This window comes from Myxocyprinus asiaticus, chromosome 17 (assembly GCF_019703515.2).
Source record: "Myxocyprinus asiaticus isolate MX2 ecotype Aquarium Trade chromosome 17, UBuf_Myxa_2, whole genome shotgun sequence".
NCBI lineage: Eukaryota > Metazoa > Chordata > Actinopteri > Cypriniformes > Catostomidae > Myxocyprinus > Myxocyprinus asiaticus.
In genome coordinates, this window is record NC_059360.1 from 46,091,621 (window position 1) to 46,116,335 (window position 24,715).

The 24,715-nt window shown below is 36.3% G+C and overlaps 1 protein-coding gene across 2 annotated transcripts; it reads left to right on the plus strand.

Annotated features, from left to right (window-relative positions):
• The first annotated feature begins 1,402 nt into the window (after positions 1-1,402).
• LOC127455024 (chloride intracellular channel protein 5-like) lies at positions 1,403-23,491 on the plus strand. 2 transcript variants are annotated; one of them, XM_051722551.1, is made up of 9 exons: positions 1,403-1,560; positions 2,684-3,569; positions 5,537-5,707; positions 8,753-8,976; positions 18,678-18,787; positions 19,337-19,462; positions 20,756-20,862; positions 21,086-21,267; positions 21,728-23,491. In XM_051722551.1, exons 2-9 carry the CDS (start codon positions 2,723-2,725, stop codon positions 21,890-21,892), a joined length of 1,932 nt encoding a protein of 643 aa, XP_051578511.1. In that variant the 5' UTR covers positions 1,403-1,560; positions 2,684-2,722; the 3' UTR covers positions 21,893-23,491. The 2 variants fall into 2 exon arrangements, with proteins under 2 accessions (XP_051578511.1, XP_051578512.1); XM_051722552.1 differs by lacking the exons at positions 1,403-1,560; positions 2,684-3,569; positions 5,537-5,707; positions 8,753-8,976 and adding an exon at positions 15,164-15,401.
• The last annotated feature ends 1,224 nt before the right edge of the window (positions 23,492-24,715 follow it).

A 24,715-nucleotide genomic window follows, 5' to 3' on the forward strand; every position in this document is an offset into this window, starting at 1 on the left:
TCACCTGAGTATCTGGACAAACAGGATCTGGAAAGCTGTCATTGCTGCACGTGGCGGATTTTTTGATGAGAACTCTTTGAAGTAGTTTAAGTAATAGTAATTGTAATAGTAATTTTTCATGTTATTAATGTCCTGACTATACATTGTGATCAGTTGAATGCCACTTTGGTGAATAAAAGTACCAATTTCTTTCCATAAGAGCAAAATCTGTACATTATTCCAAACTTTTGGCCACTAGTGTGTGTATTATTATTATTACATAGAATCATATTCGCTCATGGCACACACTCAGCAGAAAGCATCAAAGATTCACTAGGCATAATTTCCCATCCCTAGAGGAAAGTTAAAATAAAGTACACAAACGCACATCTCCTTCTTGGCCGTCGACAGCAAGGCGGCAGGTGCTCTAAAATGCGGTCGATTGTGACTTACGTCACTTCCAATTACAAACTCGCCACAGTATAAATTCCCACCTCCAAAACTGATTGACAGATGTCTGTGTAAGGCATCCGAAAGGCAAGTGCAAAGGGAATTGGCAGGCTCCATACGGGATATTAATATTGCTTTTTCAATATGACAGGGTCATAACTCGTAAGACATTGGAAATGCACTTGCAAATGGACTTTGCTTTTGCAATTGAAATTTGGCAGACTTTGTACGTTTGTGTAAATGAACATGCAAACAATAATATGCAGTTTGCAATTGCATTTGGATTATGTCACAATTTATGCGCCCACAAATAGAAAACGCAACTGCAAATACAATTTGGTTTGAAAAAAGTCCTGAAAATCCTCCCATAGAAATGTATAAAATTGTATATTGTAAATTTATTTAAGTTCCTTATTAACTTAATAATTTATCCACTTTGCTCCATTTGGCTGGCTCCGTGCTGTACATTCCCTGTACTGTCTCCAAAAAAAAAAAAAAAAAAAAAAAAAAATGTTTTACCATAATAATAATAATAATAATAATAATAATAATAATAAATAATAAAATAAAATAAAAATAAAATATTTGTTTTCTGGAAGACCGCTGCAATAACTTCTCATTGCAAATAAATAATAAAAATAATAATAATAATAAATAAAAAAAAATGATCGGAAGATTTATTTACACTGTTTATGTATTACTTTTATTATTTTGTTTGTCATTGAAATGCATTTTCAATGACAAACAGTTTCTTTTATATTTTATTTATTTTATTGCAATTTTATGCTATTTTATTTAAGTACTGGTATTTTTTTAAGTGCCTTGTTTTACTGTTTTTTCTAAGTGTCTGAACTGCCATCATATATTTACATCATCTGTTTTTCCTACATCTAATGTGTAAACAGAACAGTAGGGGCACCTGCAGTGGGACGGACCGCGCGCTGTTCCGCGCAATCCTGTCGGCTGCGCCATATGTCAGTCAAGTTATGACGTCATGCGGGCACTGCGTTTGAGGAAGCGCGAGAAAACTGCATCAAATACAGAAACCGGACTTTATCAAACAGTTCGATAAGCGTCGCCTTAATGTGTCTGCATGTAAACGTTACGCGTCCCAACGTCCCAAACCGAAAGGTAGGTTGATATTTCTTCCTGCTTGTCTGTGTTTTTGGGCTCCTAAATGAGCAAGTTTGGCCAAAACCTTCATTGATCAGCTATCTCATAATCAATACATCATAACTAATGTGATCGTAGTGTCATACAGCGCTGTAGAGTCAAGTTTTGCATTGTTGGTTGCAAATTTAGTAGTTTATTGTAAACAGCTGGTCATCGAAAAGGCCAATAGATAGAAAGGATAAAAAATAAATACATTTTGAAGTATAAATGAGTTTGAATCAACCTGTATATTGAATATTGATCATCTCTAGTGAGTTTGATCCAGTACACTGTATGTTATGCACCTGCTTAGCATCATTTAGTTAAGAGCCTCGTTGCTTCCTGAACCACTTCCTCATATTTACATTTATTAAATAAAAGTTCTGCATATTACTAATGCTAATATGTACAATTGGTTACATTGTTATCCATAAGTATTCGAGTGTTAGGAAGAGTTTATAGGATAAAGTCTTAAATTTATCACCATTAAAAAAACAAGACTTTCTATTATTACTATTATTATGAGTAATGTTGTCTAATATAGGTCATGTTCTATGTTGTCGTGCACTGAGAAACAGGTTATACTATACAATGACATTCAATGATGTGTATATATAAATATAACATAAACTTTGACCAAGGAAAGTTTCAGCTTTCTAACGATATTATTATGTTTCCAATCCAAACCGTTGCAGACATATATCATTTAAATTTTGCCACATATAATCCATTTTAATTGCTTTTATTTGTACTATAGTGCATAAAACTCAAAATGTGTCTCTGGATCAAAGAGAGCTTGTTTACAACATTTAGATCTGCCTAAAACATCATGAGGGCATACGTGATTTTTTATTTTTCGGTGAACTATCTCTTTAAATATGGAATATAAATGCAGCTAATAAAGTTAATGTTGGGATGGTAAAGTATGGGTACGTAACTGTCACAAGTTAAGGAGAGATTAAGTGGTGAGTAAATGGAGAAGTTGGTGGAGGGAGGGATTATGTGTTGTTCACATGTTGGCTTGTGGGTGAAAACGGTTTTGTCTTATTATGGGACTTTCACTACTACTGTCTGATATGAATTGTCTTTTTAATGTCCACAGTGAAGGAAGTGACTCCCACAACCCGTATCCTGCCACACGATGCAGTTTCGCTTTTATCTGTGCGCTCTCATCGTCTATAGTGGGTTAACCCTTTCCATGCCAACCAGAAGTGGAACGGGGCCAGAGTCCCGCAACAATACGCCGCCTTTGCTTCTAGTGTCATTTGATGGTTTTCGGGCAGACTATCTGAAAAAGTACTCATTACCCAATCTTGAAAAGTTCTTCTCCGATGGCGTCCTTGTACGCGAGCTAACCAATGTCTTTACGACGAAAACCTTCCCGAATCATTACAGTCTCGTCACGGGACTGTACGCGGAGAGCCATGGGATACTTGCCAGTATGATGTACGACCCCGTGGCGAAAAAGCATTTCTCTGTTCAAAATGGCAGCGATCCTTTCTGGTGGGACAAAGCCACACCGATTTGGGTCTCTGTAGAGGAGTCAGGTTACAAAGCAGCGTCCGCTATGTGGCCAGGAACAAATGTGGATATTCAAAACCACACATTAAAATACAAATTTGAATATGACTCAAGGGTGACCTTCCAAGAGAGGCTGGGGAACTTGACGAAGTGGATGACCGAGGACAAATCGATTAAGTTTGCCTCTCTATACTGGGAAGAACCTGACCGGACAGGCCATCTTTATGGCCCTGATAACACAACAGAGATGGCTCGGGTTCTGAAGGAAGTGGACAGTCTTGTAGGTTTACTGATGGAGCAGCTCAACAAAACGGGATTATGGGGGAAAATAAACATTATCATTACTAGTGATCATGGTATGACTCAGTGTTCACAAGAGAGACTCATTAAACTGGACGACTGCATCAGTCCCAGCAGCTATACAATAGTGGACCTCACTCCTGTGGGCGCCATAATTCCACTGGCAGGTAGTAATTTGTCCAATATATTCTGTTGCATTTATATTCTTAAGAAAATACACATCTAACATGGTGAACTGTGAATTTTATTGCTGTTCAGTTCAGTGGTTGACCAATATGCCACGGAGTGCAACTCGCATAGTTTCACATTAAATTTGACCCAAATCATTATCAAAGGACATAGATTATTTACTCTAGCCATCGCTGGATGATATATTGTGTATATGTATCTTTTATAGAGCCTACACAATGTTTTTTCAGTTACAAGTATGTCTTTTTGTGGTTTGACAGCTTGAATGAAAGACCTATTCAAGGCTACTTGCAGAGAAATTGCATAATAAACATCGCCATTTCTAATCGTACAGTTTGCACAGTTACACCAGTTTCATACACTAACCTGGAAACTCATCAACGTCACTAAGTCTTGAAGTACAAAAACCTTTGTAACTTTGGGCTGCCATCAGCTCGTAATATGTGTGTGTATGTGATCATGACTGCTTCTGGCTTCAGTAAATGTTATATCACCCTCTTGTGGTGTCCCAACGCTATTACGCCAGATTGTTAAACAGAGGCCAAATTAGTGAATTGGAAAGAATGCAAATTAGGCTTCTAATTTAAATGTTGGCTAATTTTAACATATCAATGCCTCAAAAATATATAGATAAAATAGTGTGCAGATCAATAATCGATATAGCGACATCCCTATACTTTATGTATAAATAATGTTATGCAAATTAGATGTACACAAAATAGCTGAATTTAAATGAACACTTTTTTTAATTTATTTTTTTACTTATAATTCACTAAAAACATTGTGCGTTTGCATGAATACATTTTCCATTGAACTAGAGCCAATAGAGTGCAACAGTCTGGTTCTGTAAGTAAAAATCCCATTCATTTTCTCCATAGGCGAATTGATTTTTAACGCTAACTTATAAACCTTTCAGACAAACAGACAAACCGTGAGCTCTGAGGTTGTTAATCGATGGTATATGCTTCTGTTGAAGCCATACATCATCTTTATTTAAAAAAAATAAATAATTTGTTTAACAGCAGAATTTCTGGTGAAGAACTACATTACCCATGATCCTGAGGAAAACAATCCACCAATCAGAGAACAGCAGTGAACAAAGCACGCATAAAGTGCTCTGCAGTGACCGCCCACTCCCATGGCACACTGTGAATGATGCAGTCAAGTTGTTCTCCCTACACTCTTTAAAATAAATATATTACAATTTAGTAATTATCGGAATATTTTGCAATAAAATTAAAATAAATTAAACAAATTTAAACCAATAGTTTTACATTTTACCATAATTTTTAATTCCCTTATGTCATTCACAATGTTTCATGGGATTGTATTTCATTCCCTAATTAAAGACGTTTAGGACACAGTCTTGTACCTTTGTCTTTTTGCCCAACTTTTTAAATGTATATATTTATATATTTTTTTCTTTTTGCTTCAAATCGTAATGTTGTTATTCACCTCGGAGCTGGTTGGTTTGGTTCATAGTTTAGAATTCTACAATGAAGGACTTTATGAAATCTCTATAGAGAAAATTAATGGGGAAAATACTTCCTGAAGCAAGATGGCTGAAAAGGTCATATTGTTGATGCTGTTTATCTCAAATATCTTCAGATTAATCAACCTGACCGATATCGTGATCCTCACACAGTCTCTCAGAACTCTTAGTAGCTCTGCAAATTTCCATAGAATTGGAACAGCCAACTTTCAGATAGTTCTATACATCCCCCACCCCTCACATGTTTGTTATTAAATTTGGCTAATTGGATTAGCCTTCAGCTAACAAAGAGAGTTTATAGACTCTCAGCTCAGTTTAACACATTTTACCATGTTTAAATCCACTCCACAGAGTTCCACAGTTTTTCCTCCAAAATCCGAAAGAAGATTTCGGAATCTGTCTGGGTCAGCTAATAAAAATTTCTTATGTTTATACTTTTGTTTTACGCAACAGATTGTTTGACTGTGTACAAAAACCTGTCCAGCTGTCACAATCACATGAAGGTTTACCTGAAGGACACTGTTCCTGATAGGCTGCACTATAAAAACAACGAACGAATTCAGCCAATCATCTTGGTAGCGGATGAAGGCTGGACAATCGTCAGAAATGGTGGACTCCCACGATGTAAGTGTTCCCTGAAATCAGTCAGGCACACCGTGACATTTGCCTTCAAACATTAATTATGACTATGTTAACGAAATCTGTTTTACATTATTAAAATGTATTTATTGAATGATGTTAAGGGAAGCATCACTATTACTATTGATCATACTTTGGCTTTGAGATTTGCAATTAGTGATTAGGCTTAAAATTTTCACCTTGCGGATAAAAGAAATGGTGGAAAAAATCCCATAGACTTTAAGCATTAAAGGAGGGATCTGAGACATATATAGACTATAGAGACCAGAATATCATAGACATGTGGGTTTCGGCTCTTTTACTTGGGTCAGTAATAGGTCTGGGTAAAAATATCGATTTTCTGATGCATAGCGTTCTTCGCTTAAACAATCTCGATATCAGTTCTTAAATCCCAAGATTGATCTTTCACCCCATGTGGCAACCCTCTATAACGCAAGTAAATCACTCACATGTGCAACCAAATCTCAAGCCATGTGACTAAGAATGTCTATCATTAGCCACTGGCTAGCAAATGTTCAGATTTCACTCACTAGTGATTGAGTAGTTTAGTGGAGAAGAAGTTATTAGCACACAGGTCCTTTCACTGTGTGTAGAGAGTAAAAGTTTGGTTTAACTCGTTCTGTGTGTCCAAAGAGGAGATCCACAGATCCATATATCATTGAATAATGTCTCTTTAAATACCCTTTCTGTTTTTTACAGTCAGTTGTTGATTAAAAATGACAACAAAAAGAAACATTTAATTCTAATCACACATGGATGGTCTTCTCTCGTTATGTGCTTATTGGCTGATGCCGCTAGTCTTAAAGTACCGATTAAGAACGTGCTTTACAGATCAATGTAAATACTTGTAAATAGTACATATTATGCAAGTAAACAATACAAATGTAACAAAAATACAGTGGCAGGAAAAAGTATGGAATTAGCTGGTTTTCTGCATTAATTAGTCATAAATCTTCATTAAAGTCACAAGTATAGACAAACAATAATGTGCTTAAGCTAACAACACACAAACAATTATAATATTTCCTGTCTTTATTGAACACATCCCATAAAACATTCACAGTGCTGTGGAAAAATTAAGCGAACCCCTAGACTAATGACGTCAACAAAAGCTAATTAGAGTAAGGAGTTGGCAAACCTGGCATCCAATTAATGGATTAGATATTCATCTGTCCACAGTTAGACAAATTGTATATAAATGGATGTGATTTAGTACTGTGGCTACTCTCCCTAGAAGTGGCCGTCCAGCCAAGATGACTCAAAGGGCACACTGCAGAATGCTTAGTGAGGTAAAAAAAGAACCCTAGTGTGACAGCTAAAGACTTGAATGAATCATTGGAACTGGTAAACATCTCTGTTCATGAGACCACTATACGGATAATATTAAACAGGCATGGTTTCCATGACACTATGAAGGAAGCCGCTGCTTTCCAACAAAAACATTGCTGCGCATCTGAAGTTTGCAGACCACCTTGACACTCAACAACGCCACTGGGAAAATGTTTTGAGGACGGATGAAATTAAGTTTGAATGGTTTGGGAAGAACACGCAGCAGTACGTATGGCGTTAAAAAGGTCACCGCATACCAACATGAAAACATCATCCCAGCGGTGATGTAGAGTGGAGGTAGCATCATGATTTGGAGCTGCTTTGCTGTTTTGGGGCCTGGACCGCTTGCCATCATCGAGGGAAAAATGAATTCCCAAATTTATCGAGATATCCTACAGGATAATGTCAGGGTGGCTGTGTGCCAGCTGAAGCTCAGTAGAAGTTGGGTGATGCAGCAGGACAATGACCCTAAACATCGAAGTAAATCCACTACAGAATGGCTTCAAAAAAAAAAGAAAATCCACCTTTAGGAGTGGCACAGTCAGAGCCCAGACCGTAACCCAATAGAGATACTGTGGAATGACATCAAGAGAGCCGTTCACACTAAACATCCTAAGAATATGTCTGAGCTGAAGCAGTTCTGTAAGGAAGAATGGTCCAGAATTCCTTCTGAACGTTGTGCAGGTCTAATCCGCAGCTACCGGAAACGCTTGGTTGAGGTTATTGCTGCCAAAGGAGGATCTTCCAGTTAATAAATCCAAGGGTTCACTTACCTTTTCCACAGCACTGTGAATGTTAAATGGGATGTGTTCAATGAATACATGAAAGATTATAATTGTTAGCTTAAGCACATTGTGTTTGTCTATACTTGTGACTTTAATGAAGACGAGATCACATTTTATGACCAATTAATGCAGAAAACCAGCTAATTCCAAAGGGTTCACATACTTTTTCTTGCCACTGCATATATGTACCATAATATATGCAATTTCAAGACATTAATTGATGGAATAGACTGAATTTGAACATTTTTCAAAAGTTAAAATGTGACCAATTTGATAAAAAAAATGAATGATAATCGAATAGTACCTAGAAGGTTCCCTTATAATTAAGAGCAATAGCTGAGAGAATTTCTTTTAAATGTAAGCAAAATGGACATTGTAACAGAAATGTACCAATATGAGTCTATATAAAATCGAGATCGGAATCTAATCCAATCGAGAGCTTGTGAATCCGAATCGAATCGAATCAGGCAGTCTGTATCAATACCCAGCCCTAGTCAGAAATGAACCACTTCGAAATCTCCCATAACACCTTAGCAACCACAAAGCAACGATCTGGCAACCACCCACAACCCCCTAGCATCGTGGCGGCACAGGCAAGCACTCTGCAGATTTACGCAGAATTGCAACATCTGTCATTCACAAAAGTTTTACACATTACCTACCCCTTGCATGTTTGTTTATTAAATACCTTGGCTAATTTGATGATGCTCTGTGTAGTACTCTCAGCTCCATTTAACACATTTTCTTTAAAAAAAAAAAAAAAAAGTGTGCAGATTTCTTCTGGCTTATACGTCTTTGTTCTTTATGTTGTATTCATTTTTGCATTGTGAAGCGACCTTGGGTTTGTGAAAGGTGCAATAGAAATGAAAAAATATTTGTAATTATTATTAAATCATATGCTACTTCTCTTTTGCAGTGGGTGATCATGGCTATGACAATACCCTTCCAAACATGCACCCTTTCCTGGCCGCCCACGGGCCTGCCTTCCGCAAAGGCTATAAGATGTCGAGCATCAACAGTGTGGATCTGTATCCTCTCATGTGCCACCTCATCGGCATTCCTCCGATGCCAAACAACGGCAGCTTCGCTCACGTGCGCTGTGCGTTAGTTAACGAGCAGTGTGGCGAACTGGCGCTAGCGGTGGGTATCGTGCTCGGGGTCTTAATAATCCTGACCACTTTTACGTGTCTATTTAAGCTCATGAAGAACAGAAATATTTCGTCTCCACGTCCATTCGCCCGTTTGGAGTTAGATGACGATGCAGATGATGAACCTTTACTTGAATGAACTGCGACGTGCATGTTTTAAAACGCTTTTTTAATGGTTTTAAAATGAAGGGAATTTGAATTGATTCAAGCACATGCACAATGTTAAAGGGATAACTCGCCCAAAAACTTAAAAATGCTTTCATCTTTTACTCACCCTTACAGTATTTTGTTCACTCTTTCTTCTGTGGAACACGAAAGATGTTTTGAATAGGGATGCACCGATATTAACGTTTCCGATACTGATATTTTGCCACCTACCTCACCTTATTTTGTTTAAAGGAATTATGCTTTTTAATGTACAGAGGGGTGCAACAGCTATTTTATTGTTCGACAAACATGTTTTGGATCTGGCATGCCAAAAATTTGAGAGAGCTACAATTAAAAACAAATACAAATTAAAAAGAGATTTAAAAAATATTTTAAAAATCATGATATCATGATGATTGATGTGGGGGAAATTTTGTATTTCTGTTTTTGCAGTTTTAAACAATATTTTACATATTATGACAAAACATTAGAAATTCATATTGTGCACATTTGTTATACTTTATGTTTATTCAGATTTTATTTATCTTGGCAGGTATTGCTTTATATTGCACACAGAAAAAGTAAAACTCTATACAAGTTTATACTAGGAATTCACCAATGTATTAATTAAAACCATTCGACATATTGGTTATAAGCAGGAAAATGCAGATATGAAAAACCGATGGTTTATTTATAATTAATTAGTAAAACACTTTGTAAAAACTTCCAATCCAGAAATAGTAATATCCACAATATCTAGAAGAGTTGACACTCCTATGAGCATGTAATATTTCATTTTTATTCGTTTTCTTTCTCAAGTTAATGCAAAAAAAAAAAAAAAAAGAAACGGCATAAATGGACGTGACAGTTGCGAAAGTGCCACTTTCCTACAGGCTACGTGATGAGGGAAACCATTAAAAACACTTTGCAACCAGCAGACTTTGACTTATGAGACATTGGCATGATATCCATTAATGCTGCATGATTGATTGAATTAAGATTGAAATTGCAATTTGGCATTACTAAATCCTAAAAGGCTGCGTTTCTGCATTCAGTGCTTCAGTCAGCGCTGTGTGAGCAAGCGGCGCCCTCTAATGGTCTGGACGGCATTATCCATCATCCATTATACTACTATAATACAGATTTTAAAAGGGGGTTTTGTTCCTTTGGTGTATACTCTTTATTTTTCTATGATGCGGTTGACATTTCATGGAATTGCCCAACATATGCATATTATGAATTTGTAATGTAATACATGTAAAATGTGAGTTCTGTTTTTTTTTTTAACTGAGTGCATCACGTTATCATACTTAGTATTTATTTATTCTCATCTTTTTATCTTCTATTTATCATTGTTTGGCATGTCATGTGTTCAACAAATCCAATTCACATTCAGTGGGAATTATTTATTGTTAGCACAGTGAAAAAGCTTTTGTACCTCTTTGTACATTTTTAAAGCATAATTCCAAAGTAAAACAAATGTAAAAAATAAAATAAAAAAATTAAAAAAAAATTGGTAAATGGAAAAATATTGGTATCGGCCAATGTATTTTTTTGTCTTGTTCAAATCGGTATCGGGCAAAAATTTTCATATAGGTGCATTCCTAGTTTATAATTTATACAATTTATAAACTTTATACTACCCAGTAAATTGAGGTAATTAATTATAAATAAACCATCAGTTTTTCATGCTTAGATATGCTAATGGTTTAATTTGGTCAGTAATAAATATCAGTGGCTGATACATCAGTGCATCCCTAGTTTTGAAGATGCTATCGAGGTCCAAAAAAACATCATAAAAATGCAATAAAATTAGTCCACTATTTTTTTAAATCTTAAGAAGTCTTACAGTAATTTTGTGTGACAAACAGACCAAAATGTAAGTCCTCTTTAATTTTTGTCTGTTTCTCATATAAGGCTAGTTTTATAGTTGGCGTGTACAGTAAATTCTCTCATTTTATGGAAAGGAGCAGCGGTAACACTCTTTAAAATGTCTTCTTTTGTTTTCCACAGAAAAAAAATTAAGTCATCTTTGAAATCGCATGAGGTTGAAGAAATGATGACGGTATTTACATTTTTGGATGAATTATTCCTTCAGATGCTCAAAATGGCTCATAGATGACAATCAAGAGAAATTATACACAGTTATAGAGTCAGTACAATACTTTAATGGCACAGTAATGATTAGTCATCGTTATTACAATGTGACAAAGCTAGCTGCTTTCATTTTCAGACATGATAAATGTCGATAAAATGTCCCTCTGATGTCCATGTCCTCAATATTAGCATCAGCTATGTATCTAGAAAAACATTCAAACTTTTAGTTTTAAAGGTTTTATTGCTTCGGTCTTCAACACAAAATTAGTTGAATACAAAACATCACCAATAATTAAGAAAATATATATAGTTTAGCAAGGATTGCGCTATGAAATACAGTAATTTCCTAAATAATGTGACATGCTATTCCACAAGCATGCTGTTGTCTCTTTTAACGCACATAAAGCGATGTTTGAAATGTGCTACTTCAGGTCACGCTTATTGGCAAAAAAATGTCTTTGCTTCGCATTCATAACTATGCAAAATATGTATATGTTTCTGAAGTATGCCATGCTTTATATGCTTCATAAAATCCAAAGAGGAAGAATGCAGGAAATAATTTTAACTAGCTTTTCTGTTTTGTTCTAGTTTTTTTTTTTTTAGTGCACAGAATACTGAAGTTACTTGAAAATAAAACTTTCGCTATTATTTATTAAATCGCATCCTCCATCTGTTTTCACAGCCAGATAATACACAAGTTCAGTTTTGATTATTTCTTTAGTTTCAAGTTGAGGTACACTTTGTTATTTCCAGTAGAAGCACATTTAAATACAATGCAACTATATAAGCATTTTGTTAGTATGTTTGACCTTTGCTTTGTCTGTACACAAATAATCAATCTTCACATGTATTTGTTTTTCTTTTTCTTTATGATTGCATAAAGAATAAGGAAATGTTGAACCTTTCACAGACTGTCTTATGGATGCATGAACTGTAAAGTTTGTAATATTTGCTTGTTGCACTGTAATCTGTACTATAGGTTCAAAAGTCTTTTCACAGGAAAATGAAACCATGCTGCTGCTTTTAGAATGAGTTTTATGCTTTGTACCCAGTGTATATTTAAAGGAATTGTATTTTTCTATTTAGTCAGTGGTGGGTGTGCTTAGTTAAGTGGAAAATAAAAGGATTTTGTCTGTTCACTTTTTAATGCCATTATTTCCATTGTTGAGTTGTAAAAATATTTCTTGCATTGCACTTGTGGATTTTGTAATGTATGTCAGTAGTTTACGGTCAAAAAATATTTTAGCCAATTTTGAGATTTACATTTCAATTTCATAACAAAGTTCCATTAAAGTGAACAAAAATGAATTTGTGTTTTATTAATTTAAGTTGATTAAATGTAGGTGAAATGTTATGAAATTGAAATGTATCTTAAATCTTAAAAATGCTTGTGTAGTTACTAAAATCATCCTCGCTTGTGCAGTATTTAACTATGAAAAGTTTGTGGTCTTATGTTCACGGCTTTCTAAATCTTCATTCAACTATGCAAAGCAAGAACTGTAGAACCTATTATTTCTCAGAAATACGTTGGCTACTGATATTTGGCAGCTCAAAATCAAATAAAATATCTATTTCAGATAATTAAAGAATGGTTTCTGTATTGTGACTTTGGTCTTGTGAATAATAAATAAAGGAACAATATGTATAGGCAATTCTGTGTAGATTAACGATGTTTAATGAAAAGAATAGGTCACCAAAAAGACAATTTTTGATGCGTCAAAACTTTTATGGTGCTGTATGGAAAAGTGCTTTTTGTCTTCTTTGGGGCTTTACAACCTTTTGTTTTCCAAGGACGATAGAAATAAGGGCAAAAGTAAATAATAACAGAATTTTCTACTTTAGGGGAACTAACCCTTGAAACTGAGATGAAACTTAAACAACCACTAGAGGTCACTCTTCATGTTGTGTAGTTGAATTTCACAGTTACAGTGAGTTGTAGTACAACAACATATTTATGATTTGTACAGAATCTGTATATTATAAGCACTAAACATTGTACCTGATCAGAACTGTTACCTTTTTTCAGGCTTTGTGTGGGACTCTGTATCTTTACAGTCCTGAGTTCAGTAATCAGGTGTAAATGAGTATGCAGGAACGATGCCGTCTATATTTAGAGTGAACTTACCCGAATGCTTTACCCATAACCCACCCTGACTCGCATCACACTGTGTGCCATCCGTTAACAACTGCCAAATGATCGTGACGTTTGACTGCCAGTAAATGAGGTCTGAGAGACAGTGCATAGTGAAACATTTCTATAGTTAATGTGCTTGATCCACCAGTTGATTAAAAGTCACTGAGCAAAAATGACTCAGAAAAGTGAAGTGAGATCTAAAAAAAGCTCTGATGTCATTTTGCAGATGCCACTTGCTTTGATATTTGTTTCCTAATGTAGTGACATAAAGCATTTTTAAAAACTAGGAGGGTCAAGTGTTTGATATCATTGTAAAGAAAACTTTTCAAATGTTTTAATGATCTAGATTATGATACATCTGAGACTCTCAGCCTAAGAAACTACTGAAAAATCACTTGATTTGACATTATATATCTCAGGGTGTAAATAAGGTGGCTCTGAAACTGCTTTTATTTTGTTTCCAATCATGTCAACTGTATCTGAGAAAATGTTTGTGTTGATATTACAAAGTAATCAAAAGTTCATTACAAACATAATTTATCATAGTGTCCAAAAATGTCTCCATGTGTCCAAAAGTCTCTCCAAACAAATAAAACATAATAATTGTACATAAGAAATAATTACACATGCAAACATAACAATGACTAAAGGTTTGCATAGCATGCAGACATGATTTTAGTAATGAGATTTCACAGAATGAGTTTCATTCTGTGCCATTTATGTCATCATAGAGTCTGTTTCATGAACTTGGCGCCATCTACTGGTGGCCATTTGTAACAATGTGCTTCATGTGGATTATCTAATGATCTATGCATCCGATTACGCTGTATGTGGGCTCGTTTGAAAGATAATCACCTCTTCTAAATAATGGTACATTTTGTGTTCTGTTCATTTTTGGTGAAGTTATAATTGAAAAGGCAGGATATAAGCAACACCAACATAAATGTAAAAGACATATACTAAGCTATTACTCACTATATTTTTGTCTGTGAGTAAAACAAAGAAGCTGGTTGTATTCTACTCTTAAAGAGCTTTCCAACAACATACAGTTGTTTGCATACAGTTGTCTCTTGTGTTGGCTGCCAAAAAGCTCTTTTTTTGTTTCATCTGACCATAGAACCTGGTCCCATTTGAAGTTCTAGTAGTGTCTGGCAAACTGAAGACGCTTGAGTTTGTTTTTGGATGAGAGCAGAGGCTTTTTTCTTGAAACCCTCCCAAACAACTTAGTATTAACTGTAGTTATTAATATGAGCTTAAAACAAGCTGGTTTGATGGTCTTAGATGGTTTAGGCTGGTCCTCCAACCTTGCCAAGTTGGTGTACAGCTGGTTTACCTAGTTTAGCTGCCCATATTCCCTCTAAAACCAGCAAACAAGACCAGTCTGGAAGACCAGCAAACCAGCTTAGGCTGGTTTAAGCAGTATTTTTCTGCAGGGTTGTGGTAAAACTGGACTAATATCCCAGTTTTAAATGAACAAACGCTCCATTGTTTATAATGGAAAAGCTCCCAAGATGATGTCTTAATTATTTTGTCCATAACTGCAAAACTTTAAGGACACCCTGTTTGGATTTTCACACCACCACTCCAAGAGATCAGTATTCTGTGACTCAGAGTTTGACTATTGACAGGAAGGAGTGAAATATGATTCATCATATGATGGTGCCGGGCGAGAGTGTAAGAGAGCATGCAATGGTGTAGATGACACCGAGCTCCTCCCTTTCGCTCCTGCTCCACGTGGAGGATATTTTTGGCCCTCCTGTGACAGTTCGAGAGACTCACTCTCACAGCTGACCGCAAGGGGCCAAATCAAAACAACCACAGCACCTACTGTACACCAACTTGTTACAGCGCCGAGACCATCACGACTTCCTGCTGGACAAAACATAAGACGATTCCTGCAGGCAAACTCCCGGTGTATATCCAAGGACATAGAGATTAGATATTCATAATCCTCTATTAGCCTCTGAAATTGAGTGAACTTGAACGATATGACCTCAAATGAAGAGGATAAGGATCCTGATATTGAGCTTTTTGTCAAGGTGAGTATACAATAACAAATTTGAATGATCTTGAAGGGATGAAGTTCTTTGTGGTTTTGTGCACTTAACCAATAACGCCCCCCCCCCCCCAAAAAAAAAAAACAATGACAGGATTGCTTTTAAAAGCAAGTTAAAAGGTTTATTGGTCATTTTAGTTCAATTGTGTGGCAAATGCACCATAATAAATTGTTTTGTTTGATCTCATGCTAAATTTAAACATTTTAGTGTATGTTTGGATATAATAATGCCTTCAGAAAGGTAACAGGGTTGAAAGTTTTACAGGTCAATCCATTAGAAGCCTTGTGCTCATGGTAATGAAACTACAAGGTGTGTCATATAAAGACATTTAATGCTTATTCTTCAACAAATATCCACTTTTTATTTATTTGTTATTTTTTGATATGGTTTAATTGTTTAATGTGGAAAATCATAGTAACAGGGTTGACATTTGAATATCGTCCCTTACTGACAAACGTGACAAAACATAAAAAAAAGTGATTTAAATAAAAGAGTTTTTAAGCATATGTATACTGTATAAGGAACTGGAATGGCACTTAGAATGATCCAGCAGTTGAGGGTGAGATGGGCATTTGTCCCAGGACAGGGCTCGAAAGGGGGCAGGTAACATTTCAAAGCAGAAACTCAGAGTTACTCGTGAATTATTTCTTCCTTCCTATCAACACCTCATGCTCTAATTCCTCTGTGTGGAAGCGTTTCTTGGTGGCGAGTGCTATAGTGAATTTCTGGTGCTTTCTGTGGTTTGTTTCACAGATGTGTTGACGAGAACATGTTAACAGCAGAAATTGGTGTGAGAATGAGTCTGAAAAGTTACAAAATGTTGATAAAGACATTATTAGATCAGCAGCTTTATAAATCAAAGATTTATAGTCACCAAAGGTTAGACACTGTATTTCATCCATGCGGCATCTTATTACATGAGTCAAGGTTATAAATAGTGCTTGCAGTGACAGTAAGTGTAGAAAGTTGAGAAAACTTTCGCTAAGGCAAGCATCAGTATTGCTATTACTCAAATCTTGCAGCTTGTTGAGAAGAGGTGTGCTACTACTTTTCTTAGTGGCCGGATCAATGATTTTCGCTGGGTAAACATTAAAATTAGTGGGAAAACCCCATAGACTTACATTAATGGAGGGAGAATATCATAGAGACTTGAGGGTGGGCTCTTTTAAATAGGGGCCAGTAAAAAATTACCTAGCAACCACCCAGAACACTCTTGTAACCACATAGCAACATGCTAAAAACCACCCCAAACACCTTAGCAACTGCATTGCAATGCCCTGACAACCACCTACAGTGGAGCCTAACAACTGAATTGCAAAGCGCTAAAACCACTGCAAACACATTAGCAATAGCATGGCAATGCCATGGCAACCACCTAGAACCTAACAACTGCACAGCAACCACCCCAAAACACCTAAGCAACCACATAGTAATGTCCTTGCAATCATCTACAACCTAACAACTGCATAGCAAAGCACTAAAAGCACCCTCAAACACCTTAGCAACCGCATGGCAATGTCCTTGCTACCACCAACAACCTAACAACTGCATAGCAACATGCTAATACCACCCCAAACACCTTAGTAACCACATAGCACTGCCCTGGCAACCACCTACAGTAGAGGCTAACAACTGAATTGCAAAGGGCTAAAACCACCCCAAACACATTAGCAACATCATTGTAATGCCCTGGCAACCACATATAGTAGAGGCTAACAACTGAATTGCAAAGTGCTAAAATCACCCCAAACACCTAAGCAACTGCATAGCAATGCCCTTGCAACCACCTACAACCTAACAACTGCATAGTGACGTGCTTAAACCACCCCAAACATCTTAGCAACTACATGTCAATGTCCTGTCAACCACCTACCTAACAATTGTATAGCAACATGCTAAAAAAAACAAACAAAAAAAAACCTTAGCAACTGCATAGCAATGTCCTTGCAACCACCTACAACCTAACAACTGCTTAGTGACGTGCTAAAACCACCCCAAATATTTTAGCAACGATATGGCAATGGCCTGGCAACCACCTACCTAACAACTGCATAGCAAAGCACTAAAAACCACCCCATACACCTTAGCAACTGCAATGCCATGGCAACCACCTACAGTGGAGCCTAACAACTGAATTGCAAAGCACTAAAACCACCACAAAAACCTTAGCAACTGGATAGCAACTCCCTGGCAACCACACAGAACATAACTCCATCACAACATGCTAAAAACCAACCCAAACACCTTAGCAACTGCATAGCAACTCCCTGGAAACTGCACAGAACCTATCAATTGCATAGAAATGTGCTAAAAACCACCCCAAACACCTTAGCAACCACATAGCAACTCCATAGAAACCGCATAGAACCTATCAATTGCAACCACATAGTGACCGTAGCAATTCTTTGACAGGTGTTTGAATACTAACCTCTTGACATTTTAACCCACTGGATTTAAGTGATAAACACATTAATTTAGGTGGTGAGGATGATGTCTTACTGTTCTGTTGACTAGAATGACCCCAAACCCCCTTTGCTGTGGGCTAATGGGGCAGGTAATGGAATTTCCATGCATAATTCAGATCAAGTGCAGATCTGATGTCCCGCTCAGGTTACTGGCCCAGATTAAGAACTCTATTGGATAGCTCGAGCTCCTAATTTCACATATGAGAATTTGGCACTGATTCCTATTGGTTCTTTGTGTTGTTTACTATTGTTCTGAAGATTTAAATTGTCCCCTGAACTGTGTATGACTTTTGAATTTAATCTCTGTTGTCGTTCACTGACATGCATGTCTGGGTTTTGAGAATTGCAACAGTTTTTATATTTATACCTGTTAATTCATTCTACATTTGCAACTAATAGCCTAACATTTTTCAAGTCACAATTCATTGTATGGATTTGTACATTTACGGTATTATAGTACACTACAAATAAACAAGCTTATCCATCTTCAGATATTATGAGGACTATGGCTTTACCCCCCTTTTTTTTTACATGAAAAAAGGACTGTGACGGGACCATGGTAAAGTGATGGAACCAAATGGTATAATTATGGCATTTTGATATAAACCATGTTTGCCATATTCATTTACATAGTTCTCCAATGTACTTTAAAGAACCTTGGTACTCTTAAACAATGGTAATAACATTGTACTTTTTGTAAGTGATGTCTTCATCACTAACATCCTGTACTGTTATCTTGTATGATGTGATGTATTGTGTTTGGTATAATGGTTTATTTGCTTGTGTTTTTTAGGCAGGCAGTGATGGAGAGAGTATCGGAAATTGTCCTTTCTCTCAAAGGCTGTTTATGATTCTGTGGCTGAAGGGAGTCGTATTCAACGTCACCACTGTTGATCTGAAAAGGTGATGGTGATGACAATTGCAATATAAATGTTGAAGACAACATGAAATCAAAGCATTGAGTTTAGTGGCTTTTGGTTCAGGTCTATTAGCTTTAAGGTCACTGATATTCTAGTGTACTCCTAAAAGTTGACAAAATTAACTTTTAACATATACATGCATTTCACATTTACAGTCTCTTCCAAGGAGCTGAACAAAAATATGATTTACTCATCATACATTCATAGGCGTGTCCAAATGATGTCCAGTAAAATGCTTATATGAAAACAATTAAATAACAATTAACAAATCGTAATTCATGGCTGTGACACACTTAAACCTATTGCCAATTTTTTTTTTAAAGGTATGAGCCTTTCGGTTTTCCTTCCCCAAATTCCTTTTTCATTATACATTTTTCAACCAAGAAAGAAAACGATCCTCAAGCCATTTCATGACTGTTAAAAGGGCCTTCAGAAATTACTTTAAACATTCCCTTCTGTATTGTGTGATGATCAAAATCAGGCATGAATGTGCATGACAAATCTGAGGTTTTTATATTTTTATTTTTTTAAGAAAACCAGCTGATCTTCATAATCTTGCCCCAGGAACACCCCCACCTTTCCTAACCTTCAATGGAGAAGTGCGGACAGATGTCAACAAAATCGAAGAATTCTTGGAAGAGATGCTAGCGCCTCTAAAGTTGGTTGACAGAATGCTGATAGAACGGTGGATGGATGTATAGAATGATAGAATGATGGATGGATAGAATGATAGAATGATGGATGTATAGAATGATAGAATGATGGATGGATAGAATGATAGAACGATTGATGGATGGATGGATAGAACAATATAATGATGTATGTACTGTATGTATGTAAGGACGGACAGATAGATAGATAGATAGATAGATAGAAGGATGGATGGATGGATGGATGGATGGATGGATAGAACGATGAAAGGATGGATGGATGGTTTGATGGATCTCCGCAGTCGCAAGAGACAGACACAGATTATTGACGCGAGTGCATCCTGCCAAGGTGACAATAGCGCAATGCACTCACGCCAATACAAGACAAGACATGGAACATGAATGTCCGGATCCCAACACCAAAACCAAACCAGACAGGGAAGTCAAGATCCAGACACAATGCTCCGGACATGAGACACGAGACCGACCGAAGAGCGCACGGCAGGGAAACCACAACCGAAGCTGTGTGCTCACACAAAGACAGAACACAAAACACAGGACAGACATAGAACACTGATGTCATGACCCTGTCACACAAAAAGCCAGACTAACAGAGTGACAGGATCGTGACGGATAGATAGATAGATAGATAGATAGATAAATAGATGGATGGATGGATAGATAGATGATAGTTGGATGGCTGGATGGATGGATGGATAGATAGAATGATGGATGGATGGATAGATAGATGATAGTTGGATGGCTGGATGGATGGATGGATAGATAGAATGATGGATGGATGGATAGATAGATGATAGTTGGATGGATGGATGGATAGACAGATAGAATGGTGGATGGATGGATAGATAGATGATAGTTGAATGGCTGGATGGATGGATGGATAGATAGAATGATGGATGGATGGATAGATAGATGATAGTTGGATGGCTGGATGGATGGATGGATAGAATGATGGATGGATGGATAGATAGATGATAGTTGGATGGCTGGATGGATGGATGGATAGATAGATGATAGTTGGATGACTGGATGGATGGATGGATAGATAGAATGATGGATGGATGGATAGATAGATGATAGTTGGATGGATGGATGGATGGATGGATAGACAGATAGAATGATGGATGGATGGATAAATATAACAAATATACATTTATCATAAGTTTACAGTAGCCACAATCGGCCTTACTGTAGTGGCGGGTATTTTGGTGGAAATTGTAGTTACCATGGCAAGAGGAATAAAAAATCTTTTTTTTTTTTTTTTTTTTTTACTTTCCAAGGTATCCAAAATTGGCAGCAAAGAACAAGGAGTCGAATACAGCAGGAAATGACATCTTTGCGAAATTCTCGGCCTACATCAAAAACACAAAGCCAGAAGCCAACGCAAGTGAGTTTAATGTCTGTTCTTTGACTTATGAGACAGGTTCATGGAATATTAACGGCTCTTTATTGATGCTTGACTGTCAGTGGCAAAATATGGGACCACATGCTATCCAAAGCTCATTCACATTCCGTTAGGCCTTTACAAGGATTCTCTTGACTTAAAACTGCAGTAATACTTCAGATAAAAACATTCAGTACAAGCACATATCAAACTTTTGGCTGTGTAGGTCTGGAGACGGGGCTACTGAAGGCTCTGAAGAAACTAGACAGCTTCCTGAACTCCCCTCTGCCGGACGAGATTGATGCAGATAGTACAGGGGAGGAGACATGCTCCAACCGCAAGTACTTGGACGGCAATGAATTAACGCTTGCAGACTGCAACCTACTCCCTAAACTACATGTAGTGAAGGTGACGCACCGCTGGGTAATCCAGTGTAAATTATCATTCACGGTTAGATGAAATACTGTTGATTCATGTAACATTTTCAGAGTAGGGAAGACTGGAGCTAGTTGTCACACTTTTTACTACAGTAAATATTTCTCAGGGTTTTTTGAAAGTCCATTCTGGATAGACACAATCATTTAAGTCTTTACCACAAAAAAAGCTATTAAAATTTCCACTGTTATTGTCCAGGAAAAAAATATATAGTTCTATGAACACACATTGACCATGTTTTGAATTAAGTTTTTAAAACGAACATACAAAACTACTACTAGACAAAACTTGTGCACTTAAAAGCACTTGAACTTGTGTAATTGAAAAACGTCCCCCTGTGACAACAAGCCCCGGTCTAACCTAGTGCAAAACTGCAACGATCTAAAAGCAGTCTCCTAGTTTCATATGTCATTATGTTTCTCCTGACATCCAGGTAGTTTCAAAGAAATACCGTAACTTTGAAATACCATCAGACTTGAGTGGAGTTTGGAGATACCTGCAGAATGCATACGCCCGTGATGAATTCACCAACACATGTGCGGCAGACAGAGAGATTGAACTGGCCTATCAGGACGTGGCCAAGCGACTTGGCAAATGAAACATGTAAATATTTTACAGTGACTCTAAAACTCTAATGCAAAACTGCCGAAAAGGATGACCTTTCTCTTTATAAAAGATTGTCTTGGTAAGGGAAATTTCTTCAGTATTTCCAAGTATTAACTCTGAGCAGTTCTGAGTAGAATTTGCCTCCAGGACACTATATTGGATTAGTCCTTTAACGCTCATTTTAAACTGTTGCCTGCTCCCATGATGCTTGTGTGTTCTTACATACTATTGTAAATTTTCCTTGAATTGCAACATTGATGAAATACATTTTCTGGATGTAAATGTTAAAAGAAAGGATTTAGGACTAACCTCTTCATTATATACTAAACCTACATATAGGAATACATTTTTACATGCAGATAGTTTTCATCCCATCTCTTTAAAGAAAATCCTACCGATCAGTCAGTTAACTAGACTGAAGAGAATCTGTGAGGACAGAGAAAGAAAAAAGAGCATGTTATCTAAATTTAATGAACGAAATTATAGGGAACATTGGTTAAAAAATGCATTAAAAAAAAAACAGAAATGTATTTGGCCCCTAAAAAACATCTAGGCCCAACCCAGACATTATTTTTTGTACTACTTATACTCCAAAAACTATTAATATTAGAAATGTGATACAAAAACACTGGTATGTCCTTCAAAGTGATTCGACTTTCAAAATATACCACTGGTTACCTATAAAAGGGCCAAAAACATAACAAATAGAGTTGCAAAAGCCTGTCCATCAAAAGAAACTTCATTTAAAACTCTTACAGGTCAAATTCCAACAGGTAACTTTAAATGTGGCAATTGCACTAAGTGTCAATTTACCAAAAATGTAACATTTTTCAATCATCCTATAAATGATAATTGTATAGACATAAAAAGTTTTATAACAAGCAAAACTAGAAATGTGATCTACATTATTCATTGTCCATGTAAAAAGCTTTATGTTGGAGAAACATCTCGCCCTTTAAAGGCGCGAATGACAGAACATAGAAGCGCAATAAAAATGAATGATAAAAACAGTCCCATTGCAAGGCACTTAAATTAATCCAACCGTCCATTGTCATCCTTTTTCTTCTTAGGTATTGAACATATAAAACCTTGTAGGAGAGATTATATTGATCTTATGAGGAAAAAGAGAGAAGCATTTGGGGTTTTTTACTTTAAAAGTGTATTTCCAAGGGGAATGAATGAGGATTTTTCTTTGAAGGAATTTTTGCAATAATTTTTGTAATCATGAACAAACTTATGTCGTTGATTTTTTATGTTTGTTGAATAAATTGTGTCTGGATTTATATAAAAACATTTTATATATATATATTTTTAATATTGTCATTTGTGATGTGTGCTAGTGAACTGTGGTCTGTTTGAAACACCATTCTGTGATAAGTTGAGTGTCTGACTGATTGAATGATTGAGGTAATGCACGTCTCTAATGAACCTAAAAATTATTCAATGGGATTCAATTCCAGAGCCCAATATGATTGGTTGTTCAAGTGTTTTAAATGTGCATGTCTTGTATTTGTATCTTAACCCTAATGTAGGCTTATGTGCTGAAACGTGTTGGTTTGTGTAATTCATTTTTAGTCAAATAAAAAGTATCACTGCAAGAGTTGCTGGATTTCTCAGCGCCATTCCTGTTGCTTCATTGTGAGGAGGTAACAGGATCTTGGAAAAAGACTGTGCCACTCATTCTTAAATATCATATCAAGTTTTTTCATATCATGCTATAATTTAAAGAGCACCTATTATGGTTTTTAAACATGCCTAGTTTTGTTTTAAAGGTCTCATACAATAGATTTACATGCATCTAAGGTCAAAAAACACTTTAATTTCCTCATAACTTAAATTGCAGAATTACCTTTTTTTCCCAGTGTCAAAAACGACTCAATGATCCGTTCTAAAGGATTCATTCTAAACTCCTCCTTTCAGAGAGCCTACTCTGCTCTGATTGGTCAGATGTCCCAGTCTGTTGTGATTGGTCTACCGCTTAGTGTAGTGTTTGAGGGCGGGTCAAAGCTGTTCACGAGCAGCCAATGAAGACCAGAGGCGGGTTTTTGTTACCAAATTATGTAGGTTAGTACAGGAAGTAAGTGTGGAATTACTAACGACTCGTTTCAGGTGTTCAGAATCGGTTCTTTCTTTTGGGAGTCAATTACAACTACATTTGTCGTGCATTTTGATTTTTGAAACATTGCAGACTTTTTTACATTCACAAACAGCCATATAACACACTACATGAAAGGTAATATTTGAAAAACCATAATAGGTGCTCTTTAATAGAAAAACATTTTTTCATCATTAGGATGTGAATTTGATCTGTTAGTAGTAGAGGGGAGTTTTCTTTTGCTTGCTTGGGTAACTTATACAAATGTGTGCTTTAACTGAGACTATGATATTAATATGTTAATGTAAATCACTACAGTAAAAAAAAAAAAAAAAAAAAAGTTAGATCACCTTGAGAGCAATCCTAATCAAGCACAAAGCTCTACCCTGTGGTATTATTTAGGAATGGACACAAGCTATTGAAATCAGGCTAATTCTAAACTACAGCTGGTGTCCTATATTTATTTATTTTGGCACAATTGTACATGTAATTGAAGTAAAAGAATCAGGAATTATCTTAAATCAAGTCAAAGCCATCACATAAAATAGGCACGTTTTTAAGTCTTAGGTATTTCTAGCCCTTCTGGAATGTACGGTAGGCCTACATAATATTTTACAGTTAAATAACAAATAAATATATAAATATTTTTTCACAAACCTTGTCATTTGATGTTTAGTCATAATGTGTCATACCGCAAGCCTTTAAGGCCTGCCAAGTTAA